The sequence below is a fragment of the Gobius niger genome (assembly GCF_951799975.1).
Source record: "Gobius niger genome assembly, chromosome: 3".
Classification (NCBI taxonomy): Eukaryota; Metazoa; Chordata; class Actinopteri; order Gobiiformes; family Gobiidae; genus Gobius; species Gobius niger.
Genome location: NC_136854.1, coordinates 22087414 through 22106697, shown reverse-complemented (window position 1 = coordinate 22106697; position 19284 = coordinate 22087414). Strand labels below are relative to the sequence as shown.

Here is a 19284-nt window from a genome sequence, read left to right as displayed (position 1 = left end):
GCCTTGCCTTTTTTTATTGATATAAATTACTACTAAAAATACAATAAAAATACATTTTATAGTAACTTGAAGCCCTTAATAAATCTTGTCAAACTGATCGTGACCGTCTCTGCCTCATCAGTAATTTCGAACCTGTGTGCCTTCTCATCTGTGTTGTTAAGGTATTTTCCCAGTTCTACTGGGTGGCGTTGTGGCAACCTCCTATTTTAATAATTAGTAAACATCACCCCGCTCTGCTACATTTTGGCTATTGTTGGCAGGATTTACTGTATTGAGGCGAGACGTGTTTCTTTCAGTCATTTTGTTTGAAAATATTGTACCAAGTATCTTTTGTTAACCTTTGTATCGTTGAAGGGGCAAAACAGCGGCCGTCCAACTTTTGAGTGTCTGCTAAAGGGTTTGTATTCTTGGGTAAGACAAGATACTAGGCGGAGATGTACCTGGTCACAGCATTTGTCCCCTTGGAGTGCTGTGCCCGCCGTCGTCAGTGGGTGGCTCACCCCGCCCAGGTAGTGGTAGATGTTGGTGAGATGTTAGGGGCCGCTGCAGTAGCCGTCCCTCCTGAATTCCTCATCCTTCGACAGCGTTCACACGCAGCCATTACTACTACAGTCGCGTAGTCATGATTTATTCGGGCATAGCAGTCTAAAGGATTCGTACAATGCGTGCTCGGTTAACCCTTCACGGGGCCTCATCCAGTCCTCGAATGGGTTGAAGATGAGGGGGCACTATCGCTTTTAATTGTACAATTGTGAAGGGTGTTGCGGTAACTTGGGCAGCGGTAGGTAAAGTTGGGAGGGACGTTCCCCACTTACCTTGTGTATTGGCACAGCCGTTGTAGAGAAGTTGTGTTTCACCTGTATGTGTGACTGCGGCCTTCACGGCACCACGTCGAACCAGGATAGGCCTAACTGGTAGGGAGACGAGGATTGTGCAGTACCGTTTTGTGTTGTGTCGCCGTGCGGCGAGTACGTTTTCTAATCTGGGAGTGGAGTAGCCTAACCGCACCCTTCCATTAAGTGTTTTGTTTGTCCTCTCATCGTCGGGACGACGATGCAACTTGGGGGGGTTAAATGTGGCAGTATGGCCTGCAGGCGGGCTCTGCCACTTTAAGGGAACATCTGATTGGTCACTTGCGTGACTAGCGACCTATAAAAATGCCTGGCTCCTGGTCTATCGTCCTCTGACCTCGCACACTTTCTCCGCCTCCGTGTCCAGCTTCCGGGTTGAGTGTAGCTATGGCAGGTGAGACGCGCACCGGTACCTTTCGTTTTAATCGGTTTATTGGTGCTAATGTTGACGTTTACTTGTAGTACAGGCCGCCGCTCGTCTGAGAAGGGACAGACGCGCTGTGCGCTCCACCGTAATGGTAAGCTCCAACCCGTTTAACGCGATCTGTGCTAGCTTTTGTAACGTGGCTTTTCTATTTAGGCTGTCTCCCGATTGCTCACCTTTCCCCGTCATAGGAGCTGCGTTTAGCCTCAAAAGCGGTAAGCGCTAATGCACTCCCTGGGTGGAGCTTCTATTTAGGCAGCCTCTAATAAATACCCCCTGTTTAACATAGATGCCGCTGTTTTGCCCACCGTTGACTCCACAAGTCAACATCTGACTCTGCACTGCACCAACAGCTGAACACTGAGATCTCCCCAGTCCGATCACCTGGAGAGACGCCCAGCTGCTCGGCGCATCGTCGATTCTGTTACTTCACTGTTTTTGTTTGAGGAATATGTGGAGTGTTTACGAGTCCTTTTGCAATGGTTGTGACATGCAAACTAAAATTGTGTCTCTGTGCCTAGAAGCTGCTGGCCCGTCCCAGAGGTGGTGGTGGATTTCGTTGGTGGTGGTCCCTTTTACCTGGTTTGAGGTGCACTTTTACTTGGTGTGTTTTGTTTTGTGTGTCTTCTTGTTTAAGTTTCTGCCCCTTTGTGTTGTCCCCCTACCTCTGGCCAAGCCTCAGCTCTCTTGCGTGCAGTTGCACTTTTAATGTTTAGTGCCTTGCCTTTTTTTATTGATATAAATTACTACTAAAAATACAATAAAAATACATTTTATAGTAACTTGAAGCCCTTAATAAATCTTGTCAAACTGATCGTGACCGTCTCTGCCTCATCAGTAATTTCGAACCTGTGTGCCTTCTCATCTGTGTTGTTAAGGTATTTTCCCAGTTCTACTGGGTGGCGTTGTGGCAACCTCCTATTTTAATAATTAGTAAACATCACCCCGCTCTGCTACACAAGCACTGGTACTGGCAGATATAAGAGGGACAGTAGCTTTCGCCCCCACTGCTACTACAATATGTATACCTGCTATTATTTGTTTGTCTAAGAATAAGCACAAAGAAGGCGCTTTCCAAATAATTCATACCATTATAGACGATCATTTTAGATGCTGCTGAACCAGTGAGTTGCTAAACTGCATTCTAATGTTTGCAAAAGACAAAATGTTCTCTTGAGTCCTAAATATCTTTGTAACATCCTAACCCAGTATGAGCCCATATGCCCATGGCTCTGGTAGTTCCTAGAGCATAGACTAAATATGTTGAAACCTCTTGCCTTCTATGCTTCCCAACTATGGAATTCACAACCTGGTAGTTTTCTCCTTGAGAAGTAAAAATAGAAGTAACTATTTATAAAACACTTTTAATGTTATTATTTATTTCTTATCCCTAGAGCACATTGAGTGTTACGTTTGCATGAAGGTTTGAGCCAAATAGTGTGAAAGAGGGGCACTGTTTTGTGTCAGTTTCAAACCAGCACTAATGGTGACAGTTACATCAGCCAATGCCGTTACAGGCAAAGTGGCTACGTGTTATAATTTACTGTTGATACACCAGACCGGAAAAGCAGACCGCAAAAGGGGATTTTCTGTCATCTACTCTCACAAGATTTGTCTTTTTTTGGAGGGGGTGAGGGGGGTTTCTGGTACCACCAAAAAAGAGGAAGTTGACATGCTTTATGCGTAGCTATCTGTAAGATAGTTACTAATCATAAATAATTTTACTTTGATTGTTTAAATGTTGATAATTTAACACGGAAACTAATTGCTCACTCTGGAATATCAAGACCTCACAGATCTAATAATATTGTGTCAAACATGCAGACACCTGATCCCCTAGAGGGAGCTCTATTCTGAGGCCAAAGACAGGCACCGAAATGCATGCATAATATTCCAAAGCGGTGCGCATATGTGTTTGCATGCATAAGCAGAAATGGAAATTTTATCTCTCTCTCTTCATTTCCTCATGTCTCTGTTGCTCCCTCGCTCCATTTCGGCGCTCGTTTGGAGCAGGTAATATTCCTCAGTGGTTTGGAAGGCCAGGAAAAAAGAGGCCATTCCCTGATATCCCAAAATCCCAGCTCTATGATTCCCCTCATTACAGTTGGGAACGTGAAAGCCTTGTCCAAGTGCTCCCCGGTCTACTCTTAATTAAGCTGCGCCTTTCCCAGCGCCCCTGAATGGAGACTGACTTCTGCTGCATCCCTCCACCTAGAGCTGCTCCATCTTTGCTCTGGGCTTTCTGTCTCTCCAGAGAGACACCGAGCTCTTTAAACAGGTTGAGTACTTTGGTTATGTTCATTTACAGCCGGCGAGGACAGGAATGAGAGCATCTCTCTCTCTGAATCACATTAAGTGGTTCACTTTTAAATAAAGCGATGTGCGTTTATAAAGTCAGTTTCCAACATCAATACTGCAGTCTGAAGTTTGAGCATGCATAAGTACGGACTGTTATAATGTTTGGCTGTATTTGATCCATTTTATTTTTACTTCAATTTGTGAACATCTGGACAATTTAAAAATAATATATAATCTGTCTGTTTTGTTTAATCTGTTTTAGAATTATTACAAATCTGAACATACAAAGAAAATTATAGCAACCACTAGAAAGTTGATTGGACTACAGTGTTTTTGTAGTGGTGTATTTTCTTGGGTCAATATAATGTCCATGGGCCTGCTACACTGGCGCAGGATGGGGATGAAACGTCATTCAAAATAGGTAAACCGTTTCTTACCTGGCACTAGTGAGTAGGACTGAGGACCGGCAGCGCCTAAATCCGCTCCTGTCCCGGGATTGGCCAAACTGCTCTTCATTTCATCCAGTCCACCAGCTAGCGAGGCCATTGCCGAATAATCTGACGTCTGCAACCACAACAAGACATCACACAAACATGAAATCTTTGCGATGATAGTGATACATGAATATGCAGTCGTATTCCTTACAGCTATACGATCAACCTACATCTCCAGCATGCAGCTCTTTCTCACCATGCACGCACACACAGCACAGCGCAGAGTTTATTGATCTGTTTACAAAGACAGGGATTTACTGTACAACCAAGTCCAACAGTCTATAACCACGGGATCAACTTGCTCTTTCTTTTCATCTCCCCTCATCCTCTCCCTCTCACACACATATACTGCACTGAACACTCGCACTGTAGCAGCGTCACATAGACCACAGCTAACACAAAGCCTCTTGTCTCCCCAGATACCAACAATAACAAGTGTGATCATCTCTGCACACCAACAACATAAGAGTCTGATGCCTCGGACACCCACAGGGACACGTATGGAGTTCTGGAGATACTGCTTGTTGTATGAATGTGGCTAAAGTGATTTAGATTTTTGACATAGGGCCTGATTTCCTAGTTATCCAGAGTGTTGTTGATTTCTGGTGATTTTTTTTTTAATTCATGCAGTTATATTTGAAGAGTTTATTGGTGCTAAGCTAGTGCTAGGCTAGCACATGTCTATGGTAACTAGTAGCCTGCATTAAAAACAGTCTGACCAAGCACAGTGCACCTCAGGCAAATCACTTATAACACCAGACTACTGATATAAACGTGTTGACTGAATAATTTTTAAAATATAACCATTTTGCATTTAAAATAAGTTATATTTGAGCAGCATTAGCTTCCTGGTTGTAAGCTACGCAGCGGTGGAGTGATCTGCTAGCTTACCGGATCTACAGTAGTTTGTTTACCTGCGACCGGCATTACTACACGTGGAATTCACAAAGGAGCTTTCTACAATCAGATATGGCAACGTTTGGCGGACTACTTTTAATGCATGCTACTAGTTACCATAGACATGTGCTAGCCTAGCACTAGCACGAGCACCACCAAACTCTTCAAATATAAGGACAGCATGAATTAAAAAGAAAAAATCTTAGGCCCTTTGTCCAAAATCCTGAAATATCCCTTTAAGTTAGTTTAGTGTATTGTTTTCTTTAAGCAAAAGGAATCCAGTATTTTTGTCAGTGTTCCAAATCATCTCATGTCTAATTACCGGTAGCCTGGTCAATGGATATAGTGGATGTCACAATGGAAGTAAAACAGAATGTCCTCTGCCTCTTGAAACACAGATCGATGAATGGATAGTCTTCTCACCTGCGCGTGACCCTATCTCTACATCAGTGACAATCTATCCTCATCAGCCGTTATGTGCGAAAGCGACAGTGTATGGTGACTTAGAGCGCAGCTGCTTACAATGATGACCGGCCAGATTCAATTCACACTGAGGGAGCGACTGTTATCTTTGGGTTGCCATAGATATTCTACAGTAAAACAAAATGGATCGCAAACTCCAAAGATTGAGCTCGGAATTTCCTTAACTCATCAAAGGAAGAACCTCAAACAAACAACAACACAGCAATCAGGCGATACATTAAATCGAAATGAAAATAAATTCATCACAAAAGGGGCTATCCAATAAGATCAACCGACCCTATAAAAGTCAAGTGTCCCAATGATTTTTTTTCACTTGTGCATTAAGTGGCTGCTTTTACCCCATGAGCCTGTACATGCTGGCGGCTGACCTGTGAGTGTAGGTGTGCGTTTGTGCTCACTGACCTCTTAAACACCCCTGTGCTCGTCAACACAGCACAACCACTGGACTGTGACCTGCCAAATAACAGCTTTACTCCTTCTACACACACATCTCTGTCTGCCTCTTTAGACTTCCGGCACATTTTAAGACCTATTTTCTCACTTGTCTCGCTCCTTTCACAACATACCACCATTTTTCCCCCCTTTTCTACGCAACGTGCGATACCCCCATTCTTCCCCGTAACTGCTCCCCTGTCTTGTTATAATGGTGTTTAATGTGTCCATGTTTCCATGTAGATAGGGAGGGTATGGGGGGCTCGGCGGCAGAGCTGACACTAGAAGGGGTGCGCTGCAGTAATTGGCCATGATGAAGTTTGGCCAGTGTGGTGACAGGCCCGCTAAAGAAGATGGATCATTCTCATTCGCCCCCGTAAATGTTGTCAATTCCACCGCTCATACAGCGCCATCAACCCTCATCAAAAAGGGTTGGGTGGGGGTTTGGATGTTGGGCCAAAAAGAAGGAAGGGGTTGCAGAGTCCAAGGCTGGACTGGTTTGGAACCCTGGACTTTGGTTCCACAAAAGTGCAGAACTTTGCAACAGTTTAAATTTAACTTGAAGAAATGGTTCAAAGATGGTTAGATTTGTGATCACGAGAACAGATCTGGTAATTATGGTGTTTTAAAATTTTCACATATTGTAAATAATAAGTAGATAATGAAGTTACTGTAAGTATTGTATTTGGTCTGTTGTTGAGGTGATCCTTCTGGAAGAGCTTCTTGTTGATGCCTGTGGGGTGTTTTATCTGAATTTTGTATGGACTTTACTTTTAGAAAGAGTGTTCTAAAACTTCCAATGATTAGTGAGCAAATTTATCAAATTGTTTGAGTTATAACAAGTTAAACTATAATAATGGCCACAAACAGACATCTTCAGCTCTGTGAGCGCATGACGCTCTCTCCCACACACAGAGCAGATTGGTATAGTGACTCTGAGATGGAAGTGTAATGGTTTGGTCAAAATCTCACATCAATAACAGATGAGCCCTAATCGGCCCTGAGCACACGCGCACTCACACACACATGTGTATGCTCTGTCAGCCTGCGCTATTTGCATAATAGTATTTCCCCTTTTCTCCATTCTCCAATAGCTTCTGATTTCTCCATCTCTCTCTTGCATTGTCTTGTGTCGCCCCTGATAGAAAAAGGCTGGACCATAAACAAACAAATCCCTCAGAGGCCTTCAAACTGAGACAGCCACTGAGGGGAAACAATTCATCTGTGTTTAGAAAGAGCCAGGGTGCAGCAGGCAGTACCTTCGCCTATGGCAATCCCTTCACAAGTTAATCAGGCCTACATTGAAAACACATTGACTAACAAATACATGTTATGCTTGGTATGATTTTATATATAAAACCCAAACCATTGGAATTTTTACTCTAGTCTGATATACACTGAAGCAACTGATACTCACTGCCCTTTAATAGTAAAAAATGAAAGTTTTTTTTGTTTCAAAACCATTATTTTCTTTTTGCTTTACTCTTAAAAATGGTTTGTTACAGGTTAACCATTCCAATAGCCTATTTACAGCATAGGTTTATCCGTCAGTGCTGAATGTGCTAAACATTGGTTTAAATACAAATAAAAGCGAGTAATAATAGTATTATGTAGTGTGACCACTCTGTGCCTTTGGAGCTAGGGGTAGCCCAGATGGGTGGGGTCTGTGCTGGTGCCCCTGATTTATCACCAGAGTAATATGAAGTGATTGAAGGGAAATTCAAATGAACTCTGTTGGACAGGCACCCACATGCACACTCACACGTGCAGACACAAATTAATAGCAAGGCTTAATAGAGAAGAGTGAAAGAGGGAGAGATGAGATCAAATGATGGCTTGTTAGCAAGAAAGGAAAAGGTTTTAGCAGGACATGGCTACAGTAACTGCAAGAGACAGATAAAATAAAATTTGGCTGTGTTAGAGACAAGAACAATTTTAATCTATCTGCTAAAGGCAGAAAATGAATGGATAAAATGTGCAATGCAAAAAGACCTCACTAGTAAAATCCAGATAACAACAGTGGGATTAACCTGAACCTTGTAAATTAACGCTATGTTGTGATCAATGACTTGTAATCTACATTTTCAGTTAGCAGCATAGATTATTTGATGTTGCATGTTTTATATATAACATAAATGCATAATGCAATAACATTACATTTGCAATACACTGTGGAACCCTGCACTATTATTATACAAAGCAGCCATGTCATATCAGAGTCAATGTCCTTTTTGTCCTATAAGCATACCTCAACTTGCCCCCACTGCAGCAGCAGCAAACATCTTTTATGAGCGCCAGCCACAACACGACGTGACCCTCCTTGACCAGCTTCGTGCACACATCCACTCACACATCCGTACCTCTGCCGCACACAAAGAGGCCGAGCCGGGGCTGTCAGAGTGTCAACGTTAAGGATATGACTGTCAATCAACCCCTCTGGGAAATGCAGGGGGGGATGATCGACCAGACAGGAGCACAGTTAGAGACAGATAGTGATGTACATGTGTGTGTGTGCCTCTTTATAATCACAATGCCGTTCGCCAAAGCCATTTTGACCCAGGGGTGACCCAAGCCTTAATGCCTCCCCTATGCTAGCGCCTGACCCCGGCGGCTTGACCGGGCTTACGGAGGACACTGACCCAGGAATCATGTGCATTATAGTCCTGAGTCCAAGCAGTCTATAGAGGCACTAGCGCTGCTCCTTGACCGACCTCTCGCCCTCACCCCACTCCACTCCCCATGTCAGTCAGAGGTGGTTGAATGGCCTAAGAAGCCAAAATCTGCCCTATAGGTCTAAGGCTGCAACCTACTTGTTCTGCTATGTACTTCTACACAGCTAATGTTTTTGTCCTTTTGGCCTTGACTTTAACTGAGCAAATAAACAAGAAAAACAGATCTTCAAAGCTTTTATAAACAGCATTTTAGGACATCCGCGCGATCTTTTTTCTTAATTTTTAACTTGAGGGCTGCAGATTAGAAGACATCTGAGACACAGTGGCAAGAATACAAATGCTTATCTGTTTTGGTTTTGTTATTCCGCAGACTGCATGCACCTGTCCATTCCACTCACATTTACATTACAGAGAATCCAAAGGGCAGGAGGTCATTTTAGATGCAGCATTTAGCTACAAAAACACACACCAGTTCTCTTCATATTCGCACAGTCAAACATGGAAAACACATTCCCAAGATGCATCAGCATGCAGACAGCTCTGGGGGTGTCCCTGAGCAGCAGGAAGTGAGGTCATAATGAGGCGTCGGGTCAATATACTCATTAACCCCCGGAGTGTGTCTCGATTATAGGAACATCAATAGGCCACTCTTGAGTGGCTCCTTCAGCTTTCACAAGTCCCTCCACAGAGAAGCAGGGAAAAACTCACTCTGATGCTCGCATTTATGCAACTGTGATGCAACATTCGTAATAAGATGCGAGTATGAGTTACTTTCATATTCTGAAGATCAGGCAGTTCATGGAGTTGCTTTTTCTCTCATTCGTGTCTGTTTAAGCCATACTGTATTCTCTGTATAGGAGGCTACAAAAAGCTCTGTACCAAAAAATTCACCTCAACCTCAACCACAGTCTAATTTCAATCATCAATGCAAAAACCAACACAGAGCTCTGATCATGGACAGTGGATACTGTCAATGGCTCTGATTCTACTTTTTCCTTATCAAAATAATATTTTGTGGTAAAATCATGCAAACAGGGAAAAGGGTTATGGAACTCTAAGCTTAGGTATTCTAAAATGGACACTGCATCCAGAATGTGTGCAAATGGTATAAAAGGCTTAAAAAAGGCAAACAAAAAAAGAGCAAAAGCCTCCACTGTATGTGAGGAACATGGCAGGCAAAGCATAGCACGCAGGACAGGCTTTGAGCTGCAGCAAGTAGAGAGAGCAATTGTTGCCAAGCTTTAAAGTACAGGCATTTTACAAAGGCCTTTATTGTCCTGTCCTGTTATACAACACTACAGGACAATAAGGGTTAGGCTTAAGGTGCGCATGTTAATATGGGATATGGCTCTCTCAGATCTTAGCTCAGAGCCTGCGCAGTACCACGCCCTTACCTTGCCAAAGTCTGAGCTCACATACAGCTCATGGCAGGCCTGCATTGGGCTGGACATCTGTCTGTCAAACAGGCGGTCCAATACCTCGATCTGTTGCGGCGAGAACAGCTCCCCTCTCATCTGCTTTCGTAGGAAGTCCCGCCCGCTATGGCCGTGCCCATTGGCCAGTGGCGACTCCTGCATACCTGCACAAAGATGGGAGACATATTAGAGAAGACAGTAATCCAGAAAGAGTTATTATAGCAAAAAGGTTTTGTTCATTATGCACCGAAAGGTTTGAAATAGTGATGAACTGTACAGATTATGAGAAAGATGAGAAAGTGATATACAAATACAGTCCATTACTCCACACTTTCCCCTTTCCCCATCTATCTCATCTCCCCATCATATATACATATATATAAATATATGTGTGTGTACATATATATATATATATATACACTCAGGGCAGTGACCCCCAAACTGGAGGAGTGGCTCCAGCAGATCCCAGGAAATACATCAGACATCTCGGTCCAGAAAAGTGCAGTTCTAGGAACTGCAAAGATACTGTGCAGAACCCTCAAGCTCCCAGGTCTCTGGTAGAGGACCCGAGCAGGAGGAGAAAGAGAGACCGCCGTGAGGAAGAGTTTTTTTTTTTTTGCTGTATGTATGTATATATATATATATATATATATATATATATATATATATATATATATATATATATATATATATATATATATATATATATATATATATATATTTCTAGGCTCTCCGTATTCTACCGTAAGCTCTTGTATCCTGCAGTTATTGCCAGACTGAGGGAGACAATTACAAGAACTCCAAAGAGTCGTGGCCCACACATGATTAAAAAAAAAGAGAAAGAGAAAAGGGCGGATGATGGTGAAAATCCCCTGCTATAGACTCAATTCATTGGGCAAACCGCTGCCAAGAGCCCATTTTAGTCCTGGGGTCACTGTGTGTTTTGGTTTTGTGTGGAGGTGCGCTGGGGCCGGGGAGAATGATATGACAGGCAGGTGGGGGTTGGGGGATTCAAATGTATTTTTCCATTCTCCAGTCTGAGTCATCTGTAGCTCAGACGAATTCAAAATGATAAAGCAAAAAAAGACTTTCTCAAAATGAAACGTGGAATGGCTTTTAAAAATGGCTATCTGCATTGTCTTTGGGTAATGTTAAGGTCTGCTTTCCACATGCTACAGCTATAAGAATGAAATGTGGAGTTTCATTATTCCCCATTCCCTAATTTAATGTTTCAGGAAAAAAAACATAAATAAACGTCCATGCATCTTCAGAATGTGTCTTTAGTGCCTCTAACTAACCTGACTAATCACTTTAGGAGCGGGACATCACCAGTTCATTTGATGTTGCTGCGGAGGTAGTATTTGGTAGTTGGTCACTAGGAGCATGTTTTGTATTTCTGGCAATAATATATATATAATATCCCCTCACTATGTGGCTGGTTCATTAAGAAGAAGTTGTGAATAGATCTTGTTGTACAATGTTTGTTGGCGCAGTGCAATGTTTAGAATTGGCACAAACTGAAATGAGGTTTGATCCGTGTGTTGATGCGACTTTGGACAAGTCCTTTTTTCTACTCTTGTACCGACACCGCAGATCTTTGGAGTCAGGATATCCACAGAACCAACTGTATCTCTGTGTCCGTAACTCGACAAAACTCCCCGTCCTTTCTCATTCCACAAAACCTCTTTCTCCTGCTCCCACAAACACTCCTTTTCGATCATAATCTCTCCGCTCTCGCCTGTACCCCCTCACATACGTCTTCGGAGAGCAAGTCAGTGTATGGGGCTGGTCCCCGGTGACAGGCCAATCAGGGGGGAGATAAAGCCCGTATGATGCTTTAGCCTGGTAACCCACGGCGACCCATTTAATCCCACTGGCCAGTCCCCGTGATGGAATTCAATTGATCAATCATGTAGCTCTGATGGCACCATTTCAGCCAGCTTATTGCTTTTCTGCTGTCACTCCGTCCCGCACATAAACACCACCTGAGATACTGACCAACCTGACCACACTGACGAGCAGAGAGACGAGTGGTTATCAGTCACTCTCGCACCTTTGGCTGAGTAACTTTTTGAAGACATTGTACCCGTTTCTGTTTTCTCATGACGCATGATTATTGAGCAAGATCTTCGTTAGAAACTTTCCACAGTGAGTTGCTTATACGTTCATCTATTTTCTAGTACTTATTAAAAACGATTGTGAGAATTTACCCATTAGTTTGCATAGTATCAGCAGGATTATGTCACTAATACAGCAACAATCACTAGTTTATGCTCAAACAGTCACTACAATGAAAGTCTGTACAGATGATGAATAAAGAAGCTTTGTTTATGGTGGACGACTGAAAGCTTACACAAACACTTAGTATTACTTAAAGTGCGTATGACACGTTAGACTTTGCTGAAACATAGTTAACACAATTATATTTAAGATTTTGCTAAAGTAAAATTGTACCCAGCTTTCCTTAGTTTGGCCATTTTTGTGATGTTTATTGTTTCACTTCCTTATTGGACAGGAAGTGACATAGAAGAAGGTAGACAATTTGAAGCTGTTGCCGTGCCAACCATGTTAAGTCAATGGGAAATGAGTCAAACTGCTATGGAATGTGACCGTCTTTCATCTCACTTCCTGTTAGCAGCTTAAAAATTTAAATAACTTTTCTGCCCAACATTTCTTATTCAAATTGCTGCTTCACTGAAATAAAATGATAATTATGCAACTGATGAACTTGAGACTGATGTTATCTAAATAAGTCATAGCATTAAAACCTGTCATATGGACTTTAATGTTTCTACTACTATTCGAATGGTTTCTTCTTTCCTCCTAAATTCGAGTCGTGAAATGTTCATCTTATTGGAGTAAACACTTCGGCTGCTCGACACCTCACCACACCGAGGTATTTGAATATCATAATCATGATTAGTGTCCAGTCGGGGGCATGTCGTATGTTTGGGCATGTTGCAGGGTGGTATCTTGATATCCGGCTGGTCTCATTGTATTAGCGGATGGGTAAAGAAACTCATCGGCGTGACGGGTTAAATCCTATTCACACAGCAGCCTCTATCTCTCCGAGCCGGTCTCAGAAGGGAAGCGCTCGTCTTGCCTCTTTTTCAGAGCAGAACAAAACAAACAATGACGCCTTATTGTCCTGGCCTCTCTGCCTTTTGCCACTCTCTTCCGGCTGCTCTGTCTATCTCCTTAACTTGCTTTCATTCCTCTCGCTCTGCCTTTGATACTGGTGCCTCATGACTAAATGCAGGTATCCCACTAGCAATTCAAGGACAGCTGCATTTGGAATGGAAATACCCGGGATAATAACATTGATTTTCATTTTTGACTTTTTAATATGTACAAGTGCACAGTTTAGCCTTTTTGGCTTATTAATGCAAAAGGCTCCAAGACTGTTCATAACTTGCCTTGAAATGTATCCCTTGAGAAAAAAAAAATATTTCTAGCCTATTCTGAAAGGAACAAAGCCACACAGACTCATAAGCCATGGCCCAAGCATGGATAAATATAGGCCAGGATGGGCATCTGGTTTAAGATGGATATTCATTACATAAAACTGTTGGTACACGCAGAATCAATGGTGGGGTAGATTTGTCAGCACTTCAGACGGAATCAAGAACATCCAATTAAAAACTTGAATACAGTTAGCTTGTTATTTTTTGTGCATGTTATAATGGAAGCTGCTTTGTTCAATGCACAATCTGGCAGAATAACATTGGCACTGACACCAGTCAGGGATTGCTCCAGTTTAAATCGTTTGGGGAGAGGTCGGATTGGAGAAAGCAGGCCACTAATCCATTAACAATTTATCTTTGAAAAAAACGTTCTGTGTGTTTGAAAGTATGTAGCAGCATGCCTTGTGTTTTCCCGTCATCGCCGCGTTGTGCATTAGTGTTCATTTAACCCAAACCACTTTTGGTTTGGTTTTTCAAACAGATCAGCGAGAGCAGCACAAGACAGATTCTCGTGTGTCTGAAAGTCCTCATACCATAACATAATCGACGTCATACTAACAAACTACACCTGAACACAATGGGATTCCTCTGGATGGATTAGTTATAATCAGAATCTAGGCCACGCCCACTTTACTGGAAGTAGGTCCATTTTAGAAACAGTGGACCAAATGTACATCCATTCAAAATATGAAGCGCCCTTTTTGCACTTGACAATGTTCGCCCAGCCCTTAGTTAGTCTGACACGCATGGGCTGGTGTCCGTGCGTCTGCCCCAAATAGATTCACTGACCAAAGTGTGTGTTTTTTTTATGGCGGGGGGGGGGGGGTTACGCAGAGGAACTTGGGGCGAAGGACAGAGCCCCCCATGTTCTTCTCTTCTTCATGTCGTGGAGAGAGCCTTTATCCGGCAAGGCGCTGCCGAGTCACAGTGGATGCACAGGGGGTGAAGGGTCAGCTTTGTGAGTAAATGTAACTGATACTATTTCTCATGTGATTCTTGAGCAGCAGGGCAGGAAGTATTCACACTCCTCATTTATTCTTATGTTGTACCTGATACCGGGAATGGGAGGGAGCATTCCAAATAGAAAATGAACACGTATGCAGCTTCTGTTACATGATAAAACGGAAACATTTAAATTAAAGTCTCTAAACTTTTCTGTCTGAAACCCACAGTAGGTGGTACTGGTCGTAGTAGTTTGACTGATCCAACACCTGCCCTGACGCTGTATGAGGTGGCACACACGCACGCACGCACGCGCACACACACACACACACACACACACACACACACACACACACACACACACACACACACACACACACACACACACACACACACACACACACACACACACACACACACACACACACACACACACAAAATCTATTCTCCAGGGCTCAGATAATAGGTTAAGGCACAAAAGTCCCCTCATGGCCCCGCAAGTCAAGTTCCCCCCATTCAACCCGATTCATCCAGATTCAGACCTGGTCACCCCCTTACTTCCCTTCACTTTGGCTGGGGCCAGAGGTCACCACAGGGCTTTACCCCCGCACAATTCCAAAATATACACACACACATATGCCACCGAGCCGCCTTTTCGTCTTCACATCTCTTTACGGCAGCTGCCATTTTTTTTTATCAGTTACAGCAAAAATTCAAGGCCCTTTCCCCGGCGCACACGCTCATTGTCTTGGAAATGAAAAAAGGCAGATAGGATCAAGATGTTAAGGAAAGCGTTAATACAGCCCGCGGCGTCAACGTAGTTTGTTTCTGAACTAAATCAGGGAGCATAAGTCTGTTTTCATGCAAGTATGGTACAAAAATGTATTGCGGGGGAAAAAACGCTTTTATAAAATGTGCTTGCGTAGACAACAGGATTTAGTTATGCATGACGGCGAAACATGATAAAGGAAATGAATGACAGAGTAATCTATGGCTCAAATTTGAGGATTTAAAAAAAAGAAATAGAACATTTAGAATACACAAGGCTTCCTCATGAAGGAAACAGAACTTACTTCTGGACCTTCTGGACCACCTGCCTTGGGACTTAGGGGCATATTGTGCAAGAGAAGGTCATATTTTGTTGTTTATTTGAATTTTCATAAAATACTATACAAGACAAACATGTTTTCACCATTGTAAAAGTTAGTAATAGCGGACAAACGTCAAAAAGATTGTGGGATTGAGATTTTAGTAAGGCACCTATTACGTGAATGAATGGTGCAATGCACTTCAGGTATCTTCAACAGCACAGTAAACATGCTGGGCGTTGCTATGTTGCAGTGTTTTATTGCTAAGAAATACTTTGCCACGCATGACTTGGTATTGAATGCTGCCATTTTCTAAGTGTTTATTGATGCAAAATCAAAATGGAAAGAAACTAATGCTGAAGAAACTCTTCGGTTTCTGTCTAGAGTTGGTCATTTTTGGCAAAACGTTCTTGCATTCATTGTGTATCAATCCGTGAATGAAAAATGATAACCCTGCCAACCTTGCAACCTCTTAACCCCCACCTGAACCGAGCACTTTTTCTCCAGTCTGGCTTTACCCAATCTAAACGCTTCATGAAAAAAATAGCAAATGGAAACGAGGATGAAAAACGCAACAACAGTGTGCCAGAAAAGCAACAATAACACACTAAACAGCGACAAAAACGAGGATGAAAATACAACAGAAAAGCAACACATTTTTTTTATAAAAACATGACTAAAAAGCGTCAAAAATCATGGGGAAAAAGTGATGAAGGGAGCAACAAAATATGACGAAAACAAGACAGAATAAAACAGACAAAAATGTGACGAAAACACGCAAAAAAGTCACAATCCATTTTGTAGGTCTTAGCTTTCAAATGAGGCCTTACTCTGGCCTATAGGCTGTGAGCTCCAGTCGAGGAACTTTGCCGATCTGGAGAAAATGTGCTCGATTAAGGCCTAAGAGGTCGCTGGGATTTTCCCTCATCTACGCACCTGCCTTAAGTTTTTCCTCCTACTGCATATCAATCCCAAATGAAATAGTATTACTTCAGACTGTACTGATAAACCATCGCGGTTCTCGACGTACGTTGTCACCCCCGCGCACATATCCGTGATTGTGTGGTTTGAGTGAGAGGCCCATGCCGCTGCGTAATGTATGTCTGCGTCTGTCCGTGTCGCTGCGTGCTGTTCTTCCCTGTCGCCCCTCGCTGTGTGTGTGTCATTATCCAGTGGGGGCTGCTCTAATGGAAGCTGTGATTAGCAATGCTGTTAATTAGACCACCGAGCCTGGCGTGCGGACCTCTGCCACAGGAAAACTGCACACACACACACACACAAACACACAGGAGCGAGAGGAGAAGCCGGGGCCAGGACGATGCTCCAGACAGGCTCTGGGAGTGTAAGCGTGCAACAGTGGTGCTGGATATTCATCTTGAACACAATGGCTGTGGCACAGAAAGACCGCACATGTAGTGAACAAAGTCGAACAATAATGTGGCTAATTAGACGACTTCTACATGGACTGCAGATCGGACCACACACATAAAGTCGTACACTATAGAGATAATAGCTTGGATAACATTTGTACAACACGAGGTGAGGAAATAGAATAGCCTCGACTGTAAAATTATACTTTAACTTCAGTAATAGCTTTGTTTAACCAGACCTAATTGGAGCAAATGGGGGGAAAAGGGCTGCTAAGTGCACGCTCCAAAAGGTGACATGTAATTCAAAGTGAAGAAATATATTATCTTGAATTGACTTTGACCAAAGGAGTCTGAAATGAAATGGGGATTAGCAATGGGAAAAGGGGAACGGTGTTAAACTTCAATGTGGGGTTTAATCTTTTTTAGCAGAACTAAGCAAATGTTGCAAGTGCAGTGTCAGCAGTTAACATTTATTCATTAATTAGTGAGTGGTCAGATTGTGTTTTCGTGCTGTAAAGACTTGGGACAGACCAACATGGCTGGGAAGTGTTTCATTTTAGTGTTTTGCGTTAATGTGCACTTAGTCACCACATTGTTTGATTGATTTTAATCTTGATGATTGTCCAACCTTGATTGAACCTCTCTAAAACTGAGCAAAATGTCTCTATTTTCTGATGTTGTAACTGCAGTTATGAGGAGGGAAAAAAATCCAGCACAAAGTCAATAAAGTCCAAAGGATCCGTCTATCACCTGAGCTGTCCTGGCTTCTCCGCTTACATAAGTACGCTGCAATACCACACTCTTAATCAGCGCGAACGCCACCTTTGTGTGTCTTCCTGAGCGAGTGCGTGTGATAGCCCCCAGTGGTGCTCTGTCACCCCCCCCTCTTGCTCCAACATCTGGTCCTGTCTCATTTACGGTAGGAGGCTGTCGGTGTGATGGCTTTTTAATGCCGCTGACACCGCCAAACACACACACATAGACCAGCACGCGCCCCTCTATTAACATGCAAGCTACATTGATCGGCGATGACAGAATATATGATCAATAGCGCATGCATAAACTGGCTTCTCTGCTGGCTCACAATGCAGCACGGTTTGTAAACAAAAGGAGAGATCCATTGGATTTAGAAAATGCGTTAGTCTTATACAGTGCTTTCCCAGATGCTTAAGTCCATTTACAATACTGTACATTATCCATTCACTACCCACAACTTAGCCACAGCTGCCGTGGGGTAGGCTTCCACAAGCGAGGCTGCCTATCCGCTCCACTTGCCTCTCCAACCACCACCGTTCACTCAGTCACACACTCCATGAAGGTAAGGTGGGTAAAGTGTCTTGCAGCTCAACAGTATGTGACAGGTTGTGACGAGTGTGGGCTAAGACGGGAGGGAAATAGCAGGCAATTGTGGGTTATGTCTTTCAAATGTAGTTTTACTGTGCGGGATCATAAATACAGCACTTCGTACAAAGATGGATGGGGACGCAGCATTGTCCTACCTTCATCTCTCTTCCTCTTCCCCACGTCAGCCGCCGAGCTGATACCCAGAATCCCACTGATGGAGTAGGAGGAGCCCGCTGAGTCGCTGGTCACCGCAGAGACCTGAGTGCCGGCTACAGATGTTGCTGCAAGAGTTCAGGCAGAATACTTTCAATGAAGAGTAGGAAACCAATATAAACACATCTGTATGCAGCCGTGCAGGTAAACCATGGTGATGAACAAGCCTTAATCACAGCGAGGATGGTCTAAAGTCGTGCATATTGAGCTATCGTTAACTCAAGCCAATGTATGTGATTGTCTAAGATTCCCACTCTACAAAATATCAATGACAGGCTTCAGCTGTGTGGAAAATGAAAAGCTATTCATACAATTTCATTCAAGACATCACATCCACAACTTTTGACGACGATGGAAACCTCCTGAATGGCCACACATAAAGCCGTAACTCTGGTCCTTATCTGTATCATGGTGAAAGAAGTCGCAATTACGCTGAAGCCTGTGTTTTGAAAGTTCTCTGAAAGTGTTACTTTTGGAAAAACACACATAAATGCTTTTGATTCTGTTCTTATAACCGCCTGTTTCTTAAAGTTGTTGATGGAAGTGTGGCTTTAAACCAGCGGGTGTTAATAAGGTGGTTTAAATTCATCTGTTGATTATGAAAATGGAGATGAGATCTAAAACCCTTCATTAATTCACTGTTTTGTCTCTTCCCTAATCTCTACACAGGTTGACTTTAATCTTCCCGAACTTTGCCGACAACCCTGAACCTGGAGAATAAAAGAAAGAGGACAAAGGCCAGGCGTGAGTGTATGTATGTGTGTGTGTGACTTTTTTTTTTTTCACCCCCCCTCTCCTTCTTTCTAATCTTTCCCCTGGAGGAGACAAGTTGCTTCGTGGGCGACACAGCGACATACTTGTCACCGCTTCACTGACATACACACAAGCGTCGCTGTC

General features: G+C 43.1%; 1 protein-coding gene and 1 long non-coding RNA gene across 5 annotated transcripts in view; one reads left to right on the top strand and one right to left on the bottom strand.

Moving 5' to 3' along the window:
• pax5 (paired box 5) overlaps positions 1 to 19284 on the bottom strand; it is a 47254-nt gene that overhangs the window by 12555 nt on the left and 15415 nt on the right. For 2 of the 4 annotated variants that reach the window (XM_079552816.1, XM_079552817.1), the window contains exons 5-7: positions 18330 to 18455; positions 9946 to 10130; positions 4011 to 4137 (exon numbers count right to left, since the gene is read on the bottom strand). In XM_079552816.1, the coding sequence (XP_079408942.1) occupies positions 4011 to 4137; positions 9946 to 10130; positions 18330 to 18455 (438 nt within the window). The remainder of the gene's footprint in view (positions 1 to 4010; positions 4138 to 9945; positions 10131 to 18329; positions 18456 to 19284) is intronic. The other 2 variants (XM_079552818.1, XM_079552819.1) reach the window with 1 other exon arrangement.
• Positions 1312 to 1763, top strand: LOC306960386. Its single transcript, XR_013792681.1, has 3 exons — positions 1312 to 1369; positions 1432 to 1490; positions 1565 to 1763. It is a non-coding gene; the product is annotated as an uncharacterized lncRNA (long non-coding RNA).